The sequence below is a fragment of the Ctenocephalides felis genome, unplaced genomic scaffold, assembly GCF_003426905.1.
Source record: "Ctenocephalides felis isolate EL2017-DRISC unplaced genomic scaffold, ASM342690v1 CF-g0.4_SCAFFOLD_03566, whole genome shotgun sequence".
In the NCBI taxonomy this organism is placed as follows: domain Eukaryota; kingdom Metazoa; phylum Arthropoda; class Insecta; order Siphonaptera; family Pulicidae; genus Ctenocephalides; species Ctenocephalides felis.
This window is the reverse complement of record NW_020539720.1, coordinates 2,909-29,965: the sequence shown is the minus strand read 5'-3', so window position 1 is coordinate 29,965 and position 27,057 is coordinate 2,909. Positions and strand designations below refer to the sequence as shown.

General features: G+C 29.1%; 1 protein-coding gene across 1 annotated transcript; it reads left to right on the top strand.

The window, feature by feature from the left end:
* Positions 1–476: 476 nt before the first annotated feature.
* LOC113382680 (scavenger receptor class B member 1-like) lies at positions 477–27,057 on the top strand. Its single transcript, XM_026620917.1, is given in 10 exon segments — positions 477–484; positions 540–681; positions 12,211–12,303; positions 12,913–13,026; positions 20,882–21,108; positions 23,260–23,423; positions 24,584–24,705; positions 25,783–25,879; positions 25,882–25,907; positions 26,755–27,057. Coding segments are annotated over 10 exon segments (1,272 nt in total). The 3' UTR covers positions 27,034–27,057.

Genomic DNA, 27,057 nt, shown 5'->3' with positions numbered 1-27,057 from the left:
GATTCACATGTCGCTAAGTTATACCTAAAAAACATTTTTTAATTTTTCGATATTTTTTCCATGCTGTTTCTCTATACGAAGCTTTGATTAAATTGCGCACCACCTAAAAGTTAATATTAAGAGCTAAAACATTTAGAGAATTTCTTTATATCAATTTGAAAGCACTTAAGCCCCTCGGAGCAATAAAATTCGAAAATTTTCATATAAAGGACCACCCTAATATACATATATATAATTATTCTAAAAATCTCTGCAATACAAGAAATATGTATAACAATCAAATTTTTGTACAATTTTTTTGCAAACAAATATATGCTATCTATACCTTTAATAATAATTTACTACTTCTAACTTAACTATATCACGTAGTTGATCATTTCAACTGACAAAGAATCAAAGAAATTATGGTTACAAATTTCTTCGAATTATACACATTCTTCATTGCCGATGCATGAAGATGAAAGAAAGCATAGAGCATGACGGAGTTTGTTTTCTTTTCAAAGTGATACAATTAAACAATGTGACAATTCATATTTCAGTGAGGATTGGGAGAAAGTAGACATCGAGGTAAATGACAACAACACGCTCAGCTTCAACCAACGCAAAGTGTACCGATTTAGCGAAGAACTTTCGGCGGGAGCTGAAGAAGACGTTGTCGTCGTACCCAATATTCCTATGCTGGTGAGTTGAAATTTTAATAAACCTAGTGGTGCATGGCATCGTGCCTTAAGGCAAAATTCCCAGAACATCTTGTACCAAAAATTAAATTTTTCAAAAAAGCTATAAAATTTTCTGAAAACTGAAAAAGTTGCTAAGTTTTTTGAAAATTTAGATTTTTTCAAAGCTATTTTTTTAATTTTAACTAGTGGTGCAAACTTAAGGCAAATTGCAGAAACTTCCTTTATCGAAAATTAATTTTTTTAAAAAGCTATAATTATTTTTTAAAAAAATAAGTTTGTCATTTTTGATATTTTTGAAAAATTTGAATATTTTTTTAGGAATCGAATGTTTTTTCGAATTTCTCAAATCGATTGATCCGTGTTTCTAAAATCATCGACAAACATTTGTATTCACACACACACGCACCCACATACATCCATTTTTTTCCAAAGTATGTCAAAATGTTCAAAAACCTTCGAAATGTGAAGATATATAAAATATTTAATTTTTGAATTTTGTGATTACTATAACTTATCCTAAGCAAAGTTAATGAACTAAATTAGATTAATAAATTCAATTAAATCTCTTGAAATCTTATTGAAATTGCAAGAATTTATCCATCTCTGTCAATTTATTGTATGCTCATATCCATTCTGGGCTGCGTTAAATTATATTGTAAATTGATAATAGAGTTAATGTGAATTAATTTAAAGAAAATTTAAATAAGTCAATACTCAGGATTTCAAATTTTTTGGGTTGGTTCTATGCAGAATCAAAACTATGTAGATCAGAATTCAAAATTTGTAGACCTAAAGTAATTTATTTGACTTAATGGACAACCAATTATAATAAAAAAATCACAAAAACTATTCTAAGTTATGTAATTTATTCGTTATGAGTATCGCATTATCCAAAGCAAGATTAAATTGACATCTCGAATGAGAAACAAAATAGGATTCGGTAATTTTCTTTTCTGTTTTCTTTTTCAAGTCAAAAGTTTTGTGAATCCTTTGACAAAGTATGTGTGAATATATATATATATATATATATATATATATATATGCGTGCTATATATATATATATATATATATGCGTGCTTTGGTTTTCATCGAAGTTTCCTCGAAAAAGTCAACTGTACCACCATGATTTAAAGAATATCTTATAAATGCGAATGATACGTGTTAACATTTTTTTCGTAATTAGCAAGTAAATATTTAGTATTGAAAAATTTTACGATTTAATTGTTATACTCGACGTACTAATTATTTATTATATTACAATTAGTACATTGTAATGACTATCAGCTCCTGAAAAGCTTGTAAAGTTAATTGTTATCACTCAAATGTAACAAGAATAATTTCATTTGTTTTTTCAATGAACATCTCTTAATTTTCAAAGATGATTTGTGAATACAGAATTGTTCCATTTGTCCTCTTAAGTTTGGGGAAAAACTAATGTCTATTTAACTCATTTTTAGAAAATTAATATGGAAATAACGGATGTTTTTTAATTTGTTTTTCTGATAAGGAAATGTGATACCATTTCTATAATATTAGATTAGTATCAATTGAAAACGAAAAAACTCACAAGCGTAACATATTATAAATATAAACTTTGCAGTGTATATTCACATCAAGCAAAAACGATAACGTTATAGTGAAACTATAACAACGTATGATAAAAATGTGCAAATTATTTTACGTTTTTAATTTTTTAACTTTGTCAACCATATAATTTAAACAATAGAAATAAAAATCTAGACGTTAGATTAATATATTATTCGTTATAATTAAATAACCTTACACAAATAATAATTTAATTCTTTTTTTATTTAAATTATATCTATCCATTACAGATATTTGATTTACAAAGCCCATTATTTCCTTTGAATCTATCATCAACTGTTTTTTATACAATTTATAGACGAATTATTTATACATACTTTTCTTTGCTCATCATGGAGAGGAAAAATAACCACCTGCCATCTACAGAAAAAAATTCAAATTGATGAAATAAAAGTTTAGCAAATACCCTATACAAATAATTAAAATAATTTTTCATTGTTTAAAACCGTTGTATTAGTACATGTGTTTAGAAGTAGCTAATTAATCTGTTATATTAATTGTGTATGGCGTATTAATCCTTTCATTATCAATATTCTTGTTCAAATAAATTGATAATTTTAAAATAACAAACGAAATAAGCATATTATATTTAGGGTAGGGTGAGGCACAAAGGTCCGATTTAACTTTGAGCAATTATATTGTGAAAACCAAACCAATTATACCATAACAAGTAACACATATCAAACAAACAACTATCTGACTATGTTCAGTTAAACTCCTAGCTAATTCATCATTTTAGAAATATGTTATTGTTGTTGTTCAACCATTTGTAACCTGGTCCTTTTCACCCCATAGGCGGGGTAAAATGAGACGTCCATGGGGCAAACAGGTCCAATGTATGTTCTTAGTCTTAAAAAGATTTTACGAAATAATAGCTACATTATTTAACTAATACGAAATATAAATTTTTTGGGTATTATTTTCAAAGATAATAACTGTATATAACATTGATGTAGTATTTCATAAAAAAAAATCATCAGCAGGTTTAAAATAAATATTTATTTAACTTAACTTTTGTAAAATTTTATTTACTATTTTTTATTGTTCATACCTCTGCCAGAGTAGAGGTTCTTACCCTACTCACGTGTAAGTTTTAAAAAAATATAAATAATGTATGCTTAAAAAATATATGAAGGTCTCGAAAAATAAACGGAAGTGCTCACAACCTAAAAAACAACGAAAGAACTTTAGTTATGAATTTTCAAATATTGCCGTTTATTTCCCGAAAGCAACGTTGTAAAGATCTAGATAATGGCTGGTTATACATCTTTTTTCCTCTACTTTCAAAAATTGTTAAAAAGTTCTTAACATTACTTGTTTTTGAAATATCGGTGGTGGACTTTTTTACCTGCGGACATCTAAGCTCCGCTCTACTCTATTTAAAAATGTTTGATTAGTTCGAGAAAATTGAAGAAATACATTGAAATTGTTTCGAATCTTGGAAATTAGCTTTCAAACTGCTCTGGATTCAATATCCTGATGAATGAATCATTGTCAGTATCGACTAATGACGATTCTGAGTTATATTTGTCACATATTTTAATCGTAAATGTGACGTTATTTGAGTTTTTGAAAACTAGGCTGTTTCCTGAAAGCCAGCCAAGACCGACTGTTAACACATGGGCTATAACGAATAATGTAAATATTGTCAAAGGAAAGTGTACACTTGCTCATCTCGTTTTCTTAAACGCCAATTGTCTTACGGATATTTACAAATGAGATGTAACATGAACAAACGACCATTGTTCCAAAAGATCGATAGATAAATATTGCATGTTTTATTTTATTGTCCCATGTTGTAATTCAATATTGTTTTAAAAATAAATAAAATACTGGTTAGAACAATCTGTACTTAAGATCACTGATAAACAACACAAAGAATAGAATATCATATTTCTATTTTCATACGCGGAGTCCTATTTATTATTTAGTATTGAAGACTTAAAATGCTTACTAAACAAAATATAGGGTAAGGGGTAGGGTAAGTTATAGTAACCACAAAAAAATAGAAAATGAAGATTTTTATATATCGTTACGTTTCGAAGTTTTCTGGACGAAGTAAAATAATTCGCTTACAAATCCTGGTAAAATGTGATGTCGCTAAATAATCAAATCTACTTACAATTGTACGACGACATAAAAAATACAGTATTTTAAAACTAAATATTTATATTTATTATGAAGTTTTTGTAGTGAACCTTGCTACAAAATACGGGTAAAAGTTCTAATCGTTCATCCATTACCTATATAATTACAATTAAATCTAACATATTATGTTTTTTTTCAATTTATGAAAGTGCCAGAGAGCACACTGAAGGTTATAAGATCTATAGAAAAGGATAAGTTACAGTAATAAATCATTAACAGACTATTAATTTAACATGCATCAACATACATATATTAAAATTTAATATAATGAAAAGCAGTGAAAGTGTGATCCGCAAATAGGTTTAGTAAAACACTTTTGACCTTTCATGATGAGCAGATGGTAATGTAATTTCCAATTGCATAATCAATAAACGAAGATACATTTTGCCCATGTGTTAACTTCATATAAATAAAATAACAAATTTCTTATGAATTTTATAGAATATAATAATGCATTTCCAAAATTAATAAAGCTAAGTAAAGTTCTAAAAAACAAATGGATTTTTTCCCATGATATTTCCATAAGAAACTTTGATTGGAGTACTGACTGTCTTAAAATTAATATTGAGAGCTAAAACTTTCAAGGATTTTTTTTATCAATTTGAAAGCATTTGAGCTTCTGGGGGCAAAGAAATTAGAAAATATACATATTTAGGACCACCTTAATATATATACGATACCTATCACAGATACAGAAAACAAATACACTATTGCGATGCTTTAATAAATTTTTAGAAGTAGAACCTCTTTAGGGTGTAAATCCGTACAAATGCAACGGAAATGCGTTACGGCAGATGAGATAAGATAAGAGTCGAGTGCCAAAGATTCGTCATTCGTTCTCGATGATATCATTGCTATACGGATCGATTGTGATTAGTCGTCGTGCATGTGAACAGAGATCTGTCGTTGTATGCGTACCGGCATCAACGTTGTGTGCGTACCGATATCAAAAAGGAAATCGGCATAAATAAATAAACATTTGAAAGTTACATCGTAGTACATATTCGATTTAATGAAAAATGCCTGGATCAAAAGAATATTTTACCCTGTTCCTTAATATTTTACCCTGTTCCTTTGAAATTATTTCTATATTATTCGTAGTTTCTATAAATCTTTGAAGTTATTAAAATGGAAAATATTAATAATATTAATGCAAGACAGATATTATAGCTGTTCAATGAATGAGATTATATCGCCAGCGAAAAAGTAAAAAAAATACAAGCAGTCAATAAATGTACGTTAATTTTAATTATATAAAGTTCTTCAAACACAATTACATGATGAGTGAAGTTGCGAAAACAATATTCAATCTACTGTCTAAACGAATATTATAGAATTTATTAATTAGCAATTACTTCATTCCTCTAATGAAGGTTCATTTCTAAAGGCTAATTACAGTGACAAACCGATCATGCCATATTTGAAGTATGACTTTAATTACATTATTGTTTTTAAATACTATACACATTTTTAATGCTATTATAAATATATAATTTCTAATTTATCATTATATAAATGTGTATAATGGTTGACACTAATAAATGTGTGCATCACGAGTGTTACCATATTACTAATAAACATTATTCAAAATAGTTATATGATGTATTTATTTTCACTTAAATGCCATTTTATACAGTAGCAAATAAGTTTTACTTCAATCGCGTGTGAACCTTACGCGCAATCTTTTTTTTCTTGTCTATTTGATGTTTGCCATGTAAATATTGTGCGCATCCTCATGCCACATTGTTATATTTAATTAGTATATCAACTTTTATTTTCCACTGAATTAAGAATGTTAGCCAAAATGTATGGTTGTCTTTTTTTATTTACAAAATCAAATTTTTATACTTGTTTATCTATGATGGTTGTCAAATTTTTTTTACAAAATCAAATTTTTTATTGATGTAACATCCGTTATATGTGTATATAGAACAGTGGCTGATGTTAACGTCTTTAATTAATATGAATTCAATATCAATTTAATCCAAATCTCGCTTTCCAAATATTCAAATAAATGCAAATCGTCCACAGTTAAATCTTTAACAGCAATTTGATCTAAATTACAGTTTGATTCGATTCATTTCGCTTTGTTTCAATAATGATGATCGATATTCTGTCTTTCTCCGGGCGGCACTAATTTCACGAATCATTTAGGTCGCCGAGAAAAAACTCACTATTCTCCAACTGAGCGTTGCATTATTATTACTACTATGACCCACATTATTTGCAACGATGCTATGGAAACTAAAGGTTGTCAAAGATTTTTAAACAGAAAATAATTAAAAATCAAACTTTAATTTTAAATCACTTTGTATAGTTATTACTTTATAGGATACAAATTATAACATCAAACAGAATCCTATTGGAAAGTTCTACTTATTTGACGAACTTCTAAGATATTACGGTTTGAATAAAATCCTCGCATTATAACCATTTTTTCAATACAACTATTTTTATACTCTTATTTCAAGAAAACCTATATGTTTTTGTTTTCAATATACGATCATAAACAATTGTATGTGTTTTCAAGAGATTATGATAAAAAGTAGAAAAAAATTCATTCTTAGCACAACATTATATTTATTGCAGAAATTATTTTTTTTCCTTATTAATTTAGGAGGTTTAGAATGTTTTCAGACGATATGAGTTTTCAGAAATATTAAATATAGTCAATTAAAAATTATAAACCATCATATTATCATGCTTACATTCACTCCGTGAAAAGTACGATATGTTTTTGATAAAACTATTTACATGCACATAGAAAATAAAGAGTGAAGTAAATTATGACGTGTGATTTAGTATTTTGTCATTTCTCCTAATAAATGCACCAATGGTTTCATATACTACACACTTGCAATCTACCTTTAATTTTCACAATTAGAGGAAGAACTAGTGGGGTGGGTGGCATCGTGCCTTAAGGCAAATTGCTGGAACTTCCCGTACCGTAACGAAATGTTCGAGGAATATTGAATATTTTCAAATAGGAATTATATAAACTGAATTGCAGAGTTGAAATTATTTGTTTAAAGTATATTAGAACTATAGTCAGAATTAAAAATAAAATCTGAATTATTTTCGATATACAAAAAATAAAAAAAAAAAAAATAAATAAAATAAAATGACACAAAATTTTTTTTTTCCAAAATCAATTATTTTGTTAAGACAAGCAGAAAATTCTTTGAATCAATTGAATCGGACGCTTAGTTCGTTGTCCTTAACTTAAAATTTGTAATGCATCTTATAAAACAACTAAATAGCGTATACTTAAAATTTATATAAGGTTGTCAAATATCTCCCTTCCGCCTTTTTGTATTATAAACCAAGAGCAAAAAAGCGGAAGGGAGATATTTGACAACCTCATAATTAAGATCTCGTACACTAAACAAAAGTGCACACAACCAACGAAAGAAAATACTTTTGTTATAGATTTTCAAGCAAGGTCGTTTATCTCCAAAAAGCAAAGTTGAAGCGAAGCTTCATTATAAATTTTTTTCCCTCTTTTTCCTAATATTACTTAACTTAAAATAATCCTTACTTAACTTATTTTTGAAGACCTTTTTACCCGTGGATCTTTAAGCCCCGCTCTACCCTATGTATGTTCTAGCTATGGTTCTAGCCGTTATAATACGTTATCGATATCTCAAAACAATTTTCATTAATTGTAAGATTAAACTATATACATTGAACATAACAATGTATATAGTTTGAAAAGCTCTGCGGAGAGCAAACGTTAGTCTACCTACATGAAGAGTAGTCGCTTCTGAATATTTCATATCACGACAGCCGTTTGCCTAGAAGGCCATGGACGTACGTGTTACACACATTTCACATTAGTATTGTGAAAATTATATAAATCGCGAATACTGATATTATTTTGTAATGATTGGATTGATATATTTGGCAGATATCAGTCAAAAATGGATAATCAGTTGGGCTTTCTAAAGTTGAGAAACGTTTGTTTTATTTATATCATTAACAAATATATAAATCATACAGTGTGCAACATTTTATTATAATAAATTTCTACATAAGCTACGAGCGTTAAGACATTCTGTGGTTTATATTAGGAAGGTCATAATTTTCTAGGCTAAGAGATAATAATCTCAATATAAGAATTTTTAATATAATTTATGATAAATTTATGACAAACTTAAAAGATCATTAAGATTATGTCTTAATGACTGTTATAAGATGTTTCATTATATAGCAAAGAAAATAGTAAAAAATAATAAATTTTACTAATAGCTAGTTTAACGAGACATTGAAAAAACGACACTACGCACTAGTCTCCTGATTATTCCCTACTATTGTTATTTCAATTGTAGACAAAATAGTAGGAATGCAAGAAATCGACTTCTTTTGTGTATAAGAAGACGTTATCCCTGAATAAGTAACCTAAGAGAACCAGAAAGTAACAACTTTCATTGAAAATGGTACAAGGGTATTTATAATTCAACATTGAAGCCCATAGCTACAAAGTAAATACATAATTGACTCATTGCATATGCATGAATCAGAGATACTAGATTAATTTGTAGTATTCTCAACTACAATAAGAATTTTACATATTGTATAATGTTAGCAATATATGTAGATTATCAATTATCACTTAATACCGCGTAATGCACTTAAAAAATATATTGTTTTTTGTTAAACATGATTTTTGCTTGACTATTGATCTTTTTTAGTATTTCAATCTTCTCGTACATTTATTAATTATACATGGAATATTGTAGTGTGAATAATCTGGAAATGATTTCATTTCAATTAAATTGGCGAATTTTGATATGCCGGGTTCCGCTTACCACCACTCTTTTCATTAATTCATTGATTTTTGAATTGGGAGCAAAAACCAAACATTTATTTTTAAATTTTGGTGGTTTCAAAAACCCTGGAAAAATGTAGAGCTTTGTCAAAGGTTTTTATGGTTTCTAGTTCCAGTAGTTCCCTCTCAAATTCAGATTTTAATCTTCAATTTCTACATTTTTTTGCTAAAATGCTCTTTCTAAAAACCAATCATAAATTCTATAATGTGTGTGCACATAGAAAAAAATTCGCAATAGGAAAATACTGTCAATCAGATTATGCAATAATCTGATCAATAATTTGATCATCTAATATTTATCGATGGTAACCTTATGGTCGCTAATAGGTAAGCATTGTTTTGAAAATGTTTCAGCGGACAGAGAGAATAAATTTAATTTTTTTAATAAGTTTAGACAAACACATCGGTCGGTTATCGAGCTATAATTATTGAACTACAAAAATGACTTATTATGTAGGGATATGTGGTAGAGCGGCAAAAATTTAGAGTTGTAAGTATTTTTCAATTCCGTATTGAAGAAATTAAAGTAAAAACAAATGACTCCATGAATTAAAAAAAGGGTTGGAGTTGGTTGATAAAAATAGAATCTTTTTTAATGTTTTTCATAAACTCCAATGAAAAAGCTAAATTTAAGTCAAAAACTTTCATGACTGCATGCGAGATGAAAAATGATTAGTATACCAAAATGGCTAGGAAAAAATTGGAATTGATGACATAAAAAGAAAAATCTGGGGTTGTATGTAATTTTAGTGCTACATTATGAAAAAAAAATTAAGGGTGAACAACCATTACCACTTAGAGACAATAAAAAAGAGATAGTAGCCGATTCTCAGACCCACTGAGTACGCATATAAAATTTGGTGAAAATCAGTGAAGCCGTTTTGGAGGAGTACTGTAACTAACATTGTGACGTAGAAAATTTAAACTTCTGAATAAGCCTCCTTTTTTCTTCAAAACATTTTATTCATTTAATTTATTTTTCTGTTTTTTTATTTAACGTTTCAAGGAAAGGGAATGTCCCCTTTTCCAAATTTGAAAATGACTAATAATTTTCCAATTCAAACACTCAACAAGCACAAAAACGCTCTAAAAACTATGTTTGATAAGTACGTTTGAAATGTGATGCACAATTAACTAAATTTGTTTATTTAAATAAATTAATTAAACAGTTTGAATTAATTATAATTGGCATATAAATGTGTAAAATAACGCCAGGCCGTAGGTTTATTAATCATTTCGTCAAGTGGCGCATCGCACCGTGAAATACCGGCAATCGCGTCTGCAGACAGTCACTTATTTCCATTTAGAAATTCATTGAAGCAATATAAGAACGCGAAAGTATACCTTTACTCAGATCGCTTTATCACGAAACTCACTTTCTTCAGCAATAATAAATGTAATGATAATGAACTTGATTTACATTTACACAAAACTCATTACGATTGAGTTGATGCCGTCTAAAGGTTACGCGGCCGATAAGATTTAAGTCTCACGAAAAAAATTAAGTCTTATGTGGAAGAGTTCTAAAAAAACTGTCAAAAATAAGTATAATATATAATATATATATATATATATATATATATATATATATAATTTAAAAAAAAACTAATGATCCATTTCAAACTTGTCGGACGATATACAGAAGTTCGAAACGGTTTAATAGTCTTCAGGGGGAGAGAGGGGGGTTTAACAAAAAATCATGAAATATCACGTGGGGGAAGGAGGAGTATAGTAAGATATCACGTGTATTTCTTCTTTTTTAACCATTTTTGTTAAAAAAGGTTCAAACATTTTCAAAAAAAAAAAAAAATAGTTTTTCACTTAAATAAAAATGCATGTGATGTTTGGTAGGGAAGGGGGGTAATTTAGAATATCACCATGCATCATCAAGGAGAAATGTGTACACAAACCTTAAAAGCTCGCTCGCGTGATTAATGGACGCCCCCTCACATATAAAGTGTGCTCAAAATTGATATGCACTATTTCATTTATTAAATATTTAATTAAATATATTAAATATTTAATTTAAATATTCGATATTAATCGTAAAATATTCGTAAATCGTAAAAAGTCTTCAATGCGATGAAATCTTTTCATTCAATTTAGCAATAATTATTAAATGAATAGTCAAAACATTATCTGTTGCATCTAAATAACTTTTTTGGTCAATATGATTTGTATGTAAGTGATAGATATATCAATATATAGTCATTGTTTAAAGATAAATGGTCATTGTCATGTTATTATAGAGGTGAACTTTCTGATTGTACTTAGCGATACCAAACCGCGCAAATAAAATTGTCTTATTTCATTTGAATTTCAAGACCAAAAGACCAAAGTAGACCAAATCTTAATATATATATTTTTTTAATTTTTTTTAACATTGTTGGGCTGAAACTTCTCCTTACTTCGTATTTTTAGATGGTAACCCAATGGTTAATCCATCCATATTTGATGATTTTAATTAATCTAATAGGGCTGACTTTTTATTGGTGCAGCAATGCCGGGCAAGGGCTATTTTCACTTGGAAACATATTGCTATCTATATTTCCAAGTGAAAATCGTTGTCACTGCTGCCTGGCAAGAGCCTGCTCGAAGTGGGTATCGAACCCGGGACCTCTGAAACAAGTCCCGTCGCTCTTAACTGCTTACCATTAATATACTCAATGTTATAACAAATGGATGTTTTTATTGAGATACAAAATAGGATTTATTTTTATAATTGTTATCCAAATCACTCACTCAGTCCATTTTGTGGTACAAAGTTTGATTTGAACAGTTCTACAGCTGATAACTATGTTACGAATTTTAATTAATAGAAATACACCTTACTTCTATTTTCATCATCACGTTTTGATTTTTAATATTATAACCGTGCATTAATATAAAATAATTATTATTTATTTATAGATGCTCAAATTGCTTAATATATGAAACTTTTTCTTTCAGAGTGCCACATCTCAATCAAAACATGCAGCCAGGTTCTTGCGATTGGCAATGGCTTCGATTATGGACATTTTAAAAATTAAACCTTTCGTTGAGGTAAAGTTATAATATATATATATATATATATATATATATATATATATATATAAAAATGTTATTAAGTTATAAATATCTATTTTACTATTTATGAGGCTAATTTTTATGAAATTTCTTTATAGTTACTTTTACTATAAATATAAAATTAATGAAAATGCATTTTTGAAGAATAATAATAAAACTATATTTCTTCAAGTATAGAAGTATTACTAAAAATTGTATATATGGTCATTCCGAAAAGCTTTCAAATGTAAAAATAGCATGAAATTAATAGACCGAATACCAGTGACAAACAATTGTCTCAATTGATTCAAAATATAAAAAAAAAAAAACTATTTGTGTTAAATCTTTTAAACATTTGGTTGCTGATATTTTTGATTTTTACAGAGATCTATAGTTGTGAATTCAAGTTTTAAAATTATTACCCATAAACTTGCATTGTTAAAAAATTTAAGCTACAAACTATATGAAACCATAACGTATAGTGTAAAATTTCAGATGTGCATCTTTGAAACAAACATAATTTTAGCACAAGATACTAATGGAATTTACTGTTAACTTATAATGTTTTTGCGTTTCTTGTATGATCTTATTTATTCTTATTTATAGGTATCAGTAGGGCAACTTCTGTGGGGTTACGAAGACCCTCTATTGAAACTTGCTAAAGACGTCGTGCCTAAGGAACAGAAACTTCCCTATGAAGAATTTGGTCTGATGTACGGGGTAAGAAAACTTAATCAACTAGCAATTAAATATTTGCGAGCAAAATTTGAAATAGATTCACAGTAATTCGATTTGAATTTTAAGTAATACTTTACAGTACAATACTGTTCAATTTGTTTTGTACTTATGCCCCTGTAAGGGTTAATATATATATATATATATATATATATATATATATATTATAGTCATATGTCATGTAGATTCATTATAATATACATATACCTTTGTTTTACTATTTAATAAGACAAAAATAATACTATCTTAATAGGATTTCTATACATGCATAAACATTAACAAAAACAATTTGAGTTATGCTATATGTAGTCGATTTATATTACTATTGGATTGTAGGTTTGTTACTAGTTATTAACCAAACTCAATAGCATCATACGATAAAATTAATTAGTATATATTCGATAATAAAAGAGAAGCTTTCAATTATGAATGGCCAAATAATGCTGCACTGGCTTTTTAATAAAATTATTTTGAAACATGCAGTTTCATAATACAACCTCTATATATGAGCAATTAAAGCAGAGTCTTATTTCATAAAGTAATAAAAACGTGTGAAAATGTATATAAGTTCTTATTTGTTAACAAAATTCATTTGCAAGTCTCTGAATACACCATATTGCACGGTTGTGTAATTTTTATCGGTGTCATAAAGTTATGATTTAACCTTCGCGAAATCATTGTAATAAAAATGCAAATGCAGTTCGGCGCAATTACAATTTGACTATTTTCAAATAGGTTTTGGATCTTGCTGTCTTGCATTGTGTCAATTGATGTAATTTATAATATAGTTCTTAATAATTGATTTGAGAGTTCATTTCTTATAGCTACACATAAATAATTTGATTTTAACCATATTATATTATGCTCAAGTACAGTGGCGGATTAAGCTATCTGCCGCCCTAGGCCCTATGAAATCAGCCGCCCTTTTTAATATACAAAAATTTATTTTGTTATTTAAAAAATATATTTTTATTTTAAATTACTTAGATATATATTTTATTTTTTGAAATAATAATTGTTAAATAATACAAATAAATGTTTATTAAATATCAACAATATAATATAAATATAATACACATTTTTCTAAAACTATGATTTATAGCTATTCGTAAATATTTTTTTTCTGGATTTTGTCTGAGCAAAAACATCAACAATATCATTGTAATCAATTTCTTGAACAAGTTGTGCTTCGATAGTCAGTAATGCTAAAGCACTAAGTCTATCTTGGCCCATACTTGCTCGTAAATATGTTTTTACCCTTTTCAAAGTAGAAAAAGACCTTTCTCCTGAACAATTTGTAACAGGAATACTCAAAAAGATCCGTAAAGCAATGTCTATATTTGGATAAACTTCACGAAGATTATTAGAATGCAAAAAATTATATATTCCTTGTGCGGTTCGAACATCTTCCTTACTTGAAAAAGATTCTATAAGTAGTTGTTGTAAATGAATGCATTCATTTCCTAATGTGTCTTCCAAATCTTCAGGATACTTGGTGACTAACTCATTTGCCCGAATTTTTAATTCTCTAGTTTCTATTTCAGACAAATTGTCAAAAATATTAAATTTTTCATAGAGCGTATGATAAGCACTTTTACGGCCTGCCAATTGAACACTTAAAGTGTCTAAAATTCGATAATAAATATTTATTCGAAAATGTTCTTCTCCACATAAAAATACTTTTTCATGCTCTTGTGACTCATCTGCCTGAAATTTTCGGGTTCTTTTACGATGGTTGTCATGATGATAGTTTTTTACCCCAGAAAGTGCTTTGGCTTTTTCCTCGTATTCGGAAAATTGTTTAGCTCTCATGTCCTCTAAAAATAATGCCAAAGAACTATACATTTGTGAAACAGATGATAAATTAGATTTTGAGTCTTGAAATTTTTTACTAGCAGCATTGAAGCGTTCCAAAATTGCATTCCAAACAACGACTAGTATTGCTGTTTCCAAATGCTGTAATTTTTGCAGCAATCCCCTAGCCTGACACCGTGTTGTAGGTTTTTCATTATTGTTTTCAGCAATAAATTTCAATGCAATAATTGTGCCAGACCACTCTTTTTCTAATGCGTAACAAGCATCATGTCGAGCAGACCAACGAGTTTGAGAAAGGCTTTTGAGTCTTAAACTTGTATGCTGTACTAAGATGTCCCAACGATTGGTTGAAATGGTAAAAAAATTGTATAATTCTTGCAGAGTAGAAAAAAAGTCGACAGCTTCGGTTACAGATTCCGCTGCACAAGTACCCACTAAATTTAAGGAATGAGCTGCGCAAGGAACGTATTCTGCTAAGGGGTTAGTTGCTTTGATTCTTGACTGCACTCCGGAGTATACACCTGACATATTGCTTGCATTATCGTATGATTGACCACGACAGTTCATAATATCCAAACCATTTCTCTCAAGAGATTTTAATAGAGCATCTTCAATATCTTGAGCCTTATGACCAGTATTTGGAATGAATTCTAAAAATCTTTCGACAATTTCGCCATTATTACGTACGTACCTAATAATTATTGTCAGTTGATCTACATGAGCAATATCAGGCGTAGAATCCACAATTACACCAAAATACTTAGCAGATTGCACTTCCTTCGTAATATGTTTCAATACTTTACTTTGAACTAATGATATTATTTCTTCGTAAATTGTTTTTGACAAATAAGAGGTATTTCCACGACCGGGATGCGCGTATAATTTTAAATGTTCTTGTAAAAATGGGTCAAATTCAGCAAGAAGCTCGACAGAACCCAAAAAATTTCCATGATGTTGATCTCCAATTCGTTCCGAATGTCCTCTGAATGGCAGCCCTCTTATGGCGAGAGATTTAACGATCGCAATTACTCGATATAAAACTTTTTTCCAGTATAAAATTTCGTTATCGAGCTGTTTCATTAGATGTTGATCAACACGACCTTGAATGACAGCTCGAGCTTTAAAGTGGCTAATGTTGGTTTTATGAAAATCAGAGTTTTCATGAGCTTCAATGCGCGCTTTTGAGTTCTTCCAATCTCGAAACCCGTCACCAGTAAAAGCGTTTACTTCACCGCTTCTGCCAAATAGTAAACATAGAGCACAAAATATCGACCCTTTTTTTTCTGAATATATTAACCACTCTCGACGTTGTATTTCTCCATTTTTCAAAGTCCGTTTGAACAAACTTTCAGAACAAAATCTCGTTTTATCGTTATAAACATTTCTCGAATTTTTAAAATCTGTTACATTATTTGTTGGTATACCGTTTCTAGTTATATAATCTCGTGTTTCATCGTTTAAATTCCAGAAAGAAGGATCATCACTCAATTGAAACGTTTCGGTTGCTAATAAATTTTCTATCGCATCTTTTGATAAAAAAAAATTCGTTGTTTTGCTTGAGTTTGTATCTTCCAATAAAGAAGGTTTTAGTTGTGCTTCTGTATTTTGTGCTGAAGTATCGTTTAGTTCCGGCTAAAAACAAAAATATCTTTTTACAACTGACATTAATATATTCATAATTAACTTTCCGTAGGATAGTTTATAGTAATTGAATATATGTTATATATCTGCATGCTTAAATGCCCTCGGAACGTTATGGCAAAATTTGATTTTTTTTTGAAAAAAAAAAACATGAAAAAAGCTACGATAGACAGAAATACGATATATCGAAGCGCATAAGCGCCGCTTTGCAGTCTATTTGTTGAATATTGTAAATCTTGGTATGGGACCCAGAAATGTAATCAAAATTTGTACTTCTTATTGAAACTTTTTTTAAACATCTGACAATTTGATGCAATTATGCCAAATCATCATATATTATCGCAAAATGACATTTTCAAAACATTTTCATTTTATCAAACCGCTGGACCAGCCTTCTTATAAATTCAATTAATGCTTCAATACGTCAATATTTTTTAATTTAAAAAAAACTTCTTTCATTTCTAAGATCTCCCAAAATTCTTACATATTCTTAATGAATATCCATTTGTACAAGTTGTTAATATCAAGAACGATAGAATTGAGAAAAAATCGAAGCAAAACCTTAATAAGTCAATAAATGATCTTCTAGAGACTAACAGCAAATTCGCCGGCTACCAAAAAATTCTAGCGTTAATATTAACGTTAAAACAATATGTGATTATGTTATGTCACATTTCCTCAAATACAAACTTGTTGCCAAATCCAATACCTAGAAATTTTAAATATCTTTACCATATTCAACAGTAACTTTGATTCCTTTACGATTGCAGCTCATTATTGCGCAGTTTAACATGAAAAATCTATGACTAAGAGGACTGGTCAAAATACAACATGAAAATTTTCATTTTCGTTTTTTGCAATTACTTTAATTTAGCCTCCGGTAAGTTACTAAGCTCATTACATCGAAATTGACGTCGATTGACGCAAACTCGAAAAGCTCAAAAATATAAAAAAATCGTTTTTTTTTCAAGGTTATTCTTAAAAAAAAATACTAATAAGTAATCAAAATACTTACAACAGATGAACCTAATGCTTGCTGATCATCACTCACAATTTTTTTTGAACTTGTCACAGTTCTCATAAAATTAGAAATTTTTGGAATTTTATTCAGTAAACACTCTTGTTTTAAAGATTCTTCTGTTTTCCTTTTACGATATTCTGCACCACTTAGTTTTTTCCGGTACCCACTCATTGTAATTGTAAATAAAACGATTAAATTCAGACAAACCAAAAAACTTAGTTAAAAAAGAGTCTAATTCAAAATAATATCTAATTTAATTCTTTAATGGTACTGAACACAATAATAAAATTATAAGACTTTTCACTTAAACGGCTATCGTAAAACTGAAATAATTACTGCGTTTTGTTTATAGTTCGATCTTAGATTTATACATTTGTTATTATTTGATTTTAGCCACTTAGCCCCGTGCTTTCCAACCTGTGGTTCGCGCACCCTTAGCGGGGCGCGAGGTTTTTCCAAGAGTGACGTACTGTTTCGAAAATACTATTTTCGAAAATAAAACAATTTTTTTTGAAGTTCTAATCATTTTTGCGATGCGCCCCCCAATCTAATAAAAAATGCGCCCTCTTTTATTTTTCTAACAATTTTATTTCATAAATATTTAAATATTTAACTGATATTATCATACTACAAATTAATATGCAATATTATGTAAAAATATACATAAAAATTCATTATTTTTTTCACTTTTTATGTATATTTTTACATAATATTGCTTATTAATTAGTTAATTGTTATAGTAATCGCAAAAAAATCGGAAATGAAAATTTTTATATATCTTTACGTGGGGTTTCTTAAAAAAAATTTTTTTTAAAAAAACTTTTTTTTTGCAAAAAAAAGTAATTTTTTGTCCAATTTATAGTTTCTCAAAAATCTTATTTTTTCGAAGTAAATTTTTTTCAAAAATGTTAATCGTTTTTTGAAAAAATAATAATTTTTGGTACGGGAAGTTCCAGCAATTTTCCTTAAGGCACGATGCCCTAATTGCCTTAAGACAGAATTCCACTTACAGCTAGTTTTTATTATTAGATCGGGGTGCGCATCGCAAAAATGGTTGGAAACCACTGACTTGAACACGGCCAAACGCAGTTCACGCATAGCGGGCGAACCCGAGCACTGCTCGCCAAAGTTGTTGTTTTAGGCGATAAAAATCGATTTCAATGGTTCCTTATTGGGATATGCTTAGTTTAGTTATGATAAGAGCAGATGAATCATTAATCGTTGCGGTAATAAATTACACTTGTACGACATTTGAGATTATGAATAAACACTTAAAAAGTCTTAATGTTATTGTTATACGATGTCTGTGTTATTTTTAATAGTCAATGATTACACTCGCCCATTACGACTTACATTCTATTTTATGTAAAACGATCTGTAAATTTATAAAAAAAATCAGGATTAATCCTTGAAATAAATTATCGAGACATTTTATCGAGTTTAAATTTTTTTTGACATTCTGAAAAATTTGCCGCCCCCCAAATTCTGCCGCCCTAGGCCCGGGCCTCACGGGCCTATGGGGTAATCCAGCACTGCTCAAGTATAAAATTAGCTAACTATTAGTTAAATATTATATATATATATATATATATATATGTGTGTGTGTGTGTGTGTGTGTGTGTGTGCATTTAATATCGTTAAATTACTACTTCAGTCTAAAACCACTAAAGTCAAGATTAAGTGCTTCTGAATATAATTTCAATTAAATTAGTATTTTAGTAGTAGATACGGTCATGCCACTATTTTGTTCAGCCATAATTTTGTTAGTTAACCAATTAGCCGGGAGAAAAGTAAATTAAATGGTAGTTCGAACATTTGTCTACGTGGAAATACTGAAATATTGTTCTTAAATCCTTAAATCCTTAAATACGGTTGGATTAGTCATAAAATTAAATCTTACAAAAAGAGAGTGAAATCGTCCTTGGGGTGTGGATGCATAATAATAGTTTAAAAGACAATCAATATAAATACGAAAATGGTTTATAACGACTTTTATTGTAAGAAATATGTAGCACATATTCCTGACAATAATGACAACATAATATTATAACGAACCATAATTTTTTAAACAAAATCTCTTTGTGAAATCTTTTGTTTTCTTGTATTAAATTTTCTTTTCTTTTTTTCTTTCGATTTTTGTCTAATAAGTTGATCTTCTTTATCTGTTTAGTCTGCACCCAACAACCACATGTCACAAACATACCCAACACACACTTTTGAAAACAAATCATCGTTATGAATGCGCCGAATTATTTATGCAAAAAACTAACTGGGTTTTTATTTTTATTTACTGCCTTTTATTTTATTTACTGATTTAACTGGCAGACTGAATATGGTAGTGGAAACACGTTCAAGCAATCATACTAGATCTTTCTCACTTTGAACCCCATGTCAAATTCAGTATAGTTTAGCTGTAATGTCGACAGTCACAACCGTACCTAGTCTCCCCTACTGTAAGTCGCTGTAAGACTTTTTTAAAAATACAATATTTCACCAAAGATTTTCAAAAAACCATTTCGACAGCTTACATTCTTATCAACTTGTAGAAACAAGACGCCGATTTCAAAATTTAATTCCCGGATTAAAAAAACGTATACAACGTTTTTGTTCTTATATTTACATATACTAATATATATATATATATATATATATATAAAGCGAGAGGTTTTTCTTCAGGTGGTGAAATAATATGATAAAATTATACTTGGGCATCCATCCAGTAATTAAAAACAGTTTTATTGAAAAAAAATGTTTTTATTAAGAAAACATACGTTTCGGGACTTGATTTGACCCATCTTCAGTGCATACAAATAAATTTGAAATAAAAAAACACAAAAACAGACAAAATTGCACGAAAAAATTATGAAACAACAATTTTATAAAACGTCGAGTTATGATAAATTTTAATTAATCGTAAAAATTAAAATAAAAATAAAAATAAATAATATATTTTAATATAAAAAAAGCTTATTCCAAACGCACATGTTGTCCGCTTGGAGTTTGTGCAACGTGTAAAACGTTTGTTTCATAATTTTTTCGTGCAATTTCGTGCGTTTTTGTGTTTTATTTTCAAATTTATTTGTATGCACAGAAGATGGGTCAAATCAAAACCCGAAACGTATGTTTTCTGAATAAAAACATTTTCTTTCAATAAAACTGTTTTTAATTACTGGATGGATGCCCAAGAATAATTTTATTATATATATATATATATATATATATATATGTGTGTGTGTGTGTGTGTGTGTGTAATATTCTTTGAGAACAAATCAAGTAGAGGGTCAATAAATTATCGTGCTATTCAAGAATCGCATTAGCTATTTTTCTATTAATTTCACATAATATAATCTGGTCGATCAACAGAAAAACGGTACATCCAACGACCGCGTGACCATGTTCACGGGGGCCGGTGATATAACACAATATGGAATCATCGACCGTTACAACGGGCGCTCTCACCTGCCCCACTGGACCCAAGAGCAATGCAATAGGTTGAACGGATCAGATGGATCCATCTTCCCGCCTCACATCTCCAAGAACACGACGCTCTACGTTTACGAGAAGGATTTGTGCAGATTGTTGCCGCTTTCGTAAGAATTCACTTATTTCATTTCTTCTCATGTCATAAACAATTGAATAAATTGAAGATATAAAATTAAACAGCAATACAAATTATACGCGATGAACTGACTCAGTCACAAGTAAAAACGACATAAAAATTAAATGCAGAAATGAAAAATTTGTAAGATGTTATTTTTTTCTTGTTAGAGCATTCAGCCACCTACAACATTTCTTTTCATATTATGTACTATCTTTATACTATTTTTCATCCTATATTATTAAATACTACATATATATATATATATATATATATATATATATATATTGGGGTGGTCCTTAAAATGGTCATTTTCGAATTTCCTTGCTCCCAGGGGCTCAAATGGTTCCAAATAGATAAAAAAACAATTCTCTGGAAGTTTTAGCTCTTAATATTGACGTTTAGATAGAGCGCAATTCAATCAAAGTTTTGTATGGAAATAGCATGGAAAAATTTTCAAAACATTTTAAAAATGTTTTTTAGATGTAATTTAGCGAACAAATGAATGAATAAAACTCATTCTTTTGTCGCTAAGTTATACCTAAAACATTTTTTTTTAATTTTCAAAATTTTTTCATGCTCTTTCCATACGAAGTTTGATTGAATTGCGCTCTATCTAAACGTTAATATTAAGAGCTAAAACTTTCAGAGAATTGTTTATCAATTTGAAACCATTTGAAACCCTGGGAGCAAGGAAATTCGAAAATGACCATTTTAGGGACCACCCTAATATATATCCTATTTTATCCATTTTTTACAACTCATTTCTTCATTTTTTCCTTATTTCTAATTCTATATAACAATTCGAAATTTATATTAGTTTCAACCCAACCATTTAAATTCTATGATCGCTAGCGTGTGAGTCGGGCATACTACTGACTGAACTATGCCCGCCACGTTATGGATTTACTTTAAAAATTCTGGTTTCATGAATTCATACCAAAAACTGCTTACGATTAATATTTTTTTCATATCAAGTGACTGTTTACTGTTTTGTTGTTTAATTGTTAAAGACAAAAGGTATTCATTTCTATCCCCGCTTACATTTTCACCAAAACATAAATTCCAACCTATGTGTGAAGTAATTATATACTATATTGTAATAATATTTTACAGATTTACTAAAAGATGATCAACATTAATTAATATTTTATGATTTGTTCCATTGAATTGTCAAAATATGCCATAGAATTATTTTAAAAACGAGAACAACTGTATATCAATAAGTTAAAATTGATTAATCAAATTGTCAAAGGGGTACCAGAAAAAATATTATTTCAAAATTAAAAGCTAACACATATGAAATGCAATGTATATTAATTTAAATATGATTTTTTTTATTCTTTCATATATGGACATCATTCAATCTCACTTTTCATATAATTTTCTGTTTAAGGGGGTATTCTAGTGTAGAAATTCAAAAAAATCGATTTTTTTATTTCATATTTTCAAAGTTTAACTATCTAAGAATATAAGTACGAGAAGGTTTTTGAAAATTTGAAAAGCGTTTTTCTCAGAACTTACTTTTTCAGTATTCTTGTCACGATTTCTAGAGTTCTACTCGACCAATTTATTTGAAATTTTCAGATAGTCTTGTTTATAGGTCTATCTATAGTATGAACTAGAATCATCCCGAAATTCCTATTTTTACTATTTTTAAAAAATTCGAGAAACTCAAAAAAACTTTTTTTTTCAAACAGTCGCCAATTTGTGAATAAAAATTTTTTCTACTTATCGCTAGTTCAGCCGATTGCGACATCATTGTAGATAAATGATCTTTTTAGTTTTTGCATTTTTGATGGCTAGGAGGGCTGAAATCATGTCAAGGCTGAGGGTGCCAATTTTTTGAGATCACCCACTTCATCAGTTGCTAGTTTTTACAATTTTTAACTTTTTCATTTTTAATTTTTGTTTTGTATCTTAATGATATTAATAAACAAATGGTAGAAAAATAGATAGTGAAAACATTCATTGCTTTCTTTACGACACTTTAAAAATGACCTAAAACTCTTCGCTCTACACTAGAATACCCCCTTAAGATTACTAAATAACTGCGTGCTTTGTATAATTTGTATTCCAAGATTTTGGTGCACACTCACCTTTTTTAGCAATTAGAAACTTACGATTTTGAATTATCTTTCAGTTTCGAGAAAGAAGTAACAAACAAAGGTGTACCCGGATATCGTTTCACGCCATCTCCTGATGTGTTTGCCAGCGTTGAGAAGAATCCCGACAACGTATGCTTCTGTCCGGCTGGTCCACCGTGCGCTCCACATGGACTTTTCAACGTATCCTTGTGTCAATATGGTAAACACTTTTCAAATTTATAATTAAAGAATTGCATTAGTCGAATGCTTGGAACTAATCAGCTTTTTATCAAGTTCATCTAGATCAATAATAATATGTTAATTGAATGAATTTGAGCTGGTAAATGATAAATAAAATTTAACCCTATATGGACCTGCTCAACTTTCAGGTCACATTCCGAATTTTTTGTTATTTTACCAAAAATTATTAATTTTTTAAGAAATGACGCATAAATTCAAATTCTATAACGTTGTCAAGATAACCAATATCAATATTTGTGACCTTTGGTAGATTATTTTTAATGTAAAAATAAGCTTTAGAACATTGTTTTGGCAAAAAAACAAAAAAAATCAAAATTAATCAAAATTTTTAATTTAATTTTGGATTTTGATCCACATTGTAGAAAAGATCCGAATATTGCAATGTTACACGTCCATCGACTTTTTTATTTTTCATTTCGCATTACTATTAAGAGTGAAAACATTTTTATCAGTTATAAAAATTACATATGTATCGACTTCTCTTTTCTTTTTTTTCGCACAGTGCAATATCTCGTGGGAGCTTCTTTTTTGGTGTGGGTGGAACAAAGAAGTATTATAGCTTACAATTCTATGTAAATGATAAATATCAATAACACGATTCTTTTTCTAAGCTTTCACTCTCGAGTGTCGAATTAATTCGAGCGTGCAAGTTATGGGGTTAAAATTTCATGTATAAAATTTATCCATTTTTTGCACATTTTCTACGCATATTTATATCTTATTTGATATAAATACACTTTACAAATAATATTAGCAGCATTTATAAGAATCTCACTTACATCCATTTGATTTATGAGTGACAAGGAAATAACACCGCTAACAACTACGTTCGTTTCCTATCCAGCAATTCTCAAATAGATATGTAGTATGTATATGTAGTATATATACTTTTTCACAAATATTTTTAGTATGCAAAATCAAGTATTCGGTTCTGTATATTCATTAATTGCTAAAATGTGTATTAAATGTTCATATCACGACAAAGTAGTAGTATCACTCAGATTGTCTGTAACATTAAGTATCACATACATTATACAAGCCAGTGCTGAATAATCCGAACACATCATGAGATCATATATTCGTACAATTATGCAAGTGCAAACTGTTTTTGCTCCACAGATTCGCCGATCTTGCTGAGTTTCCCACATTTCTATATGGCAAATGACTCACTGAGGCTTGCCGTCGAAGGCATCTCGCCACCGGAGAAAGATAAACATCAACTTTACATCGACGTCCAGCCGGTTAGTACACTCGCACGATAATACATTACACTTTCAAATCGTTCACTGTTTTCAACACTAAGACTGCCAGGTTTATAATTAATTATTAATCCTATAAGGAGAACCCGCGCGTTGCTCGTCTCGGATTTTGATGAAACTTGGCACAATGGTAAATTTGATGCCCAAACTGACCGTGGTAAAATATTAGAGACCTATGAAAAGCGGTTTATTTATAAAAATTAATTAAAGTTTGCATTTTAGCAGCGCGCAGCATGCATAGCTTGCAAAGCTTTTCCTTATCAATAGCTGATTGGCCGAGTGGCTATCATCGTGGAATTCTAATTTTTGTTCCAGGTTCATTAATTAAATTAAATCAATGCATCCATGTCTTGTGACTGTTTTAGTTCAGCCGAAAACCTAAGAAAATTTTTTGATCTCCTGCCAATATTAACCCTTTCGCTGCGGGTGTGGTTTCCGCAGTAGTACCGCTCAGTTGCACTACTGAACGAACAGGCACAACGATATATTTTAAAATATTTCTATGGTTATCTATAAAAATGTATTCAGAAATTAAAAATTACGCTTCTAGTGAATTAGAAATTACAATTAAAGACTAAAATTCTCAATACCTTAATCATAGTGATAAATCTGAACAAAGGCAAACATAACATGTCGTCTAGGGTCGACATTCGTACACTCAGCACGTCATGTGGATGTCCTAATGGGTTAAACCTAATTAATAATTATAAAGAGATAGAGAGAAAATTTTTTTTCGTAGGTTTCGTATACTACGCGCGATAGATCGTATTGTAAAGAAATTTAATATTTTTTTAATTCAGCGCAAACATATTAAACATTACCTGACTAATAAACAACATGTGATATTTTATTTTATTAACTGAATATTGAATGTGTATCAATCACTATTTGATATCGAAATAATAAGTTCAAAGTAACTCATCTTATCCATATCAGCAATAAGAGAATCCCAAATACTCGATGTCATTAGTTCCATAACCTGATAAAATTCAAAATTTGTAATTATGGTATTTTGCAGTTCAGCTTTGTTATTATATATTAATATTTCAATTTATTCAGGAAATGGGAAATGCTCTCCAAGCACGCGCTCGCATTCAAATCAATTTAGCAGTTTCACAAGTGGTGGATATCAAACAAGTAGCTAACTTCCCCGATATTGTTTTCCAATTTTGTGGTTCGAAGAGGTAAGATATAGATTATATTTAATTTGGAATATTTTTTTTTGTGATAATATTTACTTATTATTTTTTATATATTTATTTTAAAATAAAATTACTATACATATGTATATAGTAAAGCACTGCTTCCATCGAGAGTTCTATAAAAATAAAGACAAGTATGAACGAACAAATGAAACAGATCATATGAATTACTACCACTACAATAATATTTGCATATACATTGTCAGCATTAGAGAAAATATAAAATTCAAGAATTGATTTGTTTTATGAGATAATGATATCGATACCGTTTCATTTAAACTCTTCAAAAATTTTCATAATTCTCAATAAATTATTATATATTAAATATAATGTTCATATTTCTATTTGCTCCTTATTGAAATCGCTATGAAATATTTTATAGTTTTCATCATAATCAAATATGTATATACTTATAATTGTGTTAATTGTATACCTCCCAATGAAAAAAAATATTGAGGAAAGAAAATTGAGTAAAATTTATTTAAAAATTTAGTGCAAAATAATTGGAAATTAATAATTACAGCTATTAGAAGAAATCTTTATGATAAAAATAAAATCTAAATTACCTGGTCTAAAACGAGATATATTTATACATTTTTTATCTTTTCTTTAAATTAAAATTATTTTTAAAGTAGTTCAATTGTAAGTCATGAAGTCTTACGTATGTTCTTAAGTACCCTAGGATATTAGTCGAATTGTATTCAGAAATGATATATTCAAATTCAGGTGGAAATATTGATACTTAGGACTCTAATAAACGAATGAAAAAAATAATAATTGAGATATTTCTGCCAAAAATATGTATCTATAACACCGTTTGCTATTGCAGGGAATCGACCATTTGCCCGATGAGATCACCGACTTATTAAATTTGGCAACCAAATATCCGCCAGTTGCTAAAAAAGTTCTTTCTTACGGCATGCTCGGTTTGGGAGTGTTGGTCGTTCTCTTGGCAATCACATGTCTAATTCGATCATCACACCGGCAAAGTACTTTGCATTTAGAAGGATCGAGTTATTTGGCGGCCATGCACAACAATGCGGCCAATCCGGAGAAATCGAAAACTGGTGAAGTTACAAACCCCGGATTCGAAATGGGCAATAAGTGATTATAAAAGATTCATTCGTTTAGT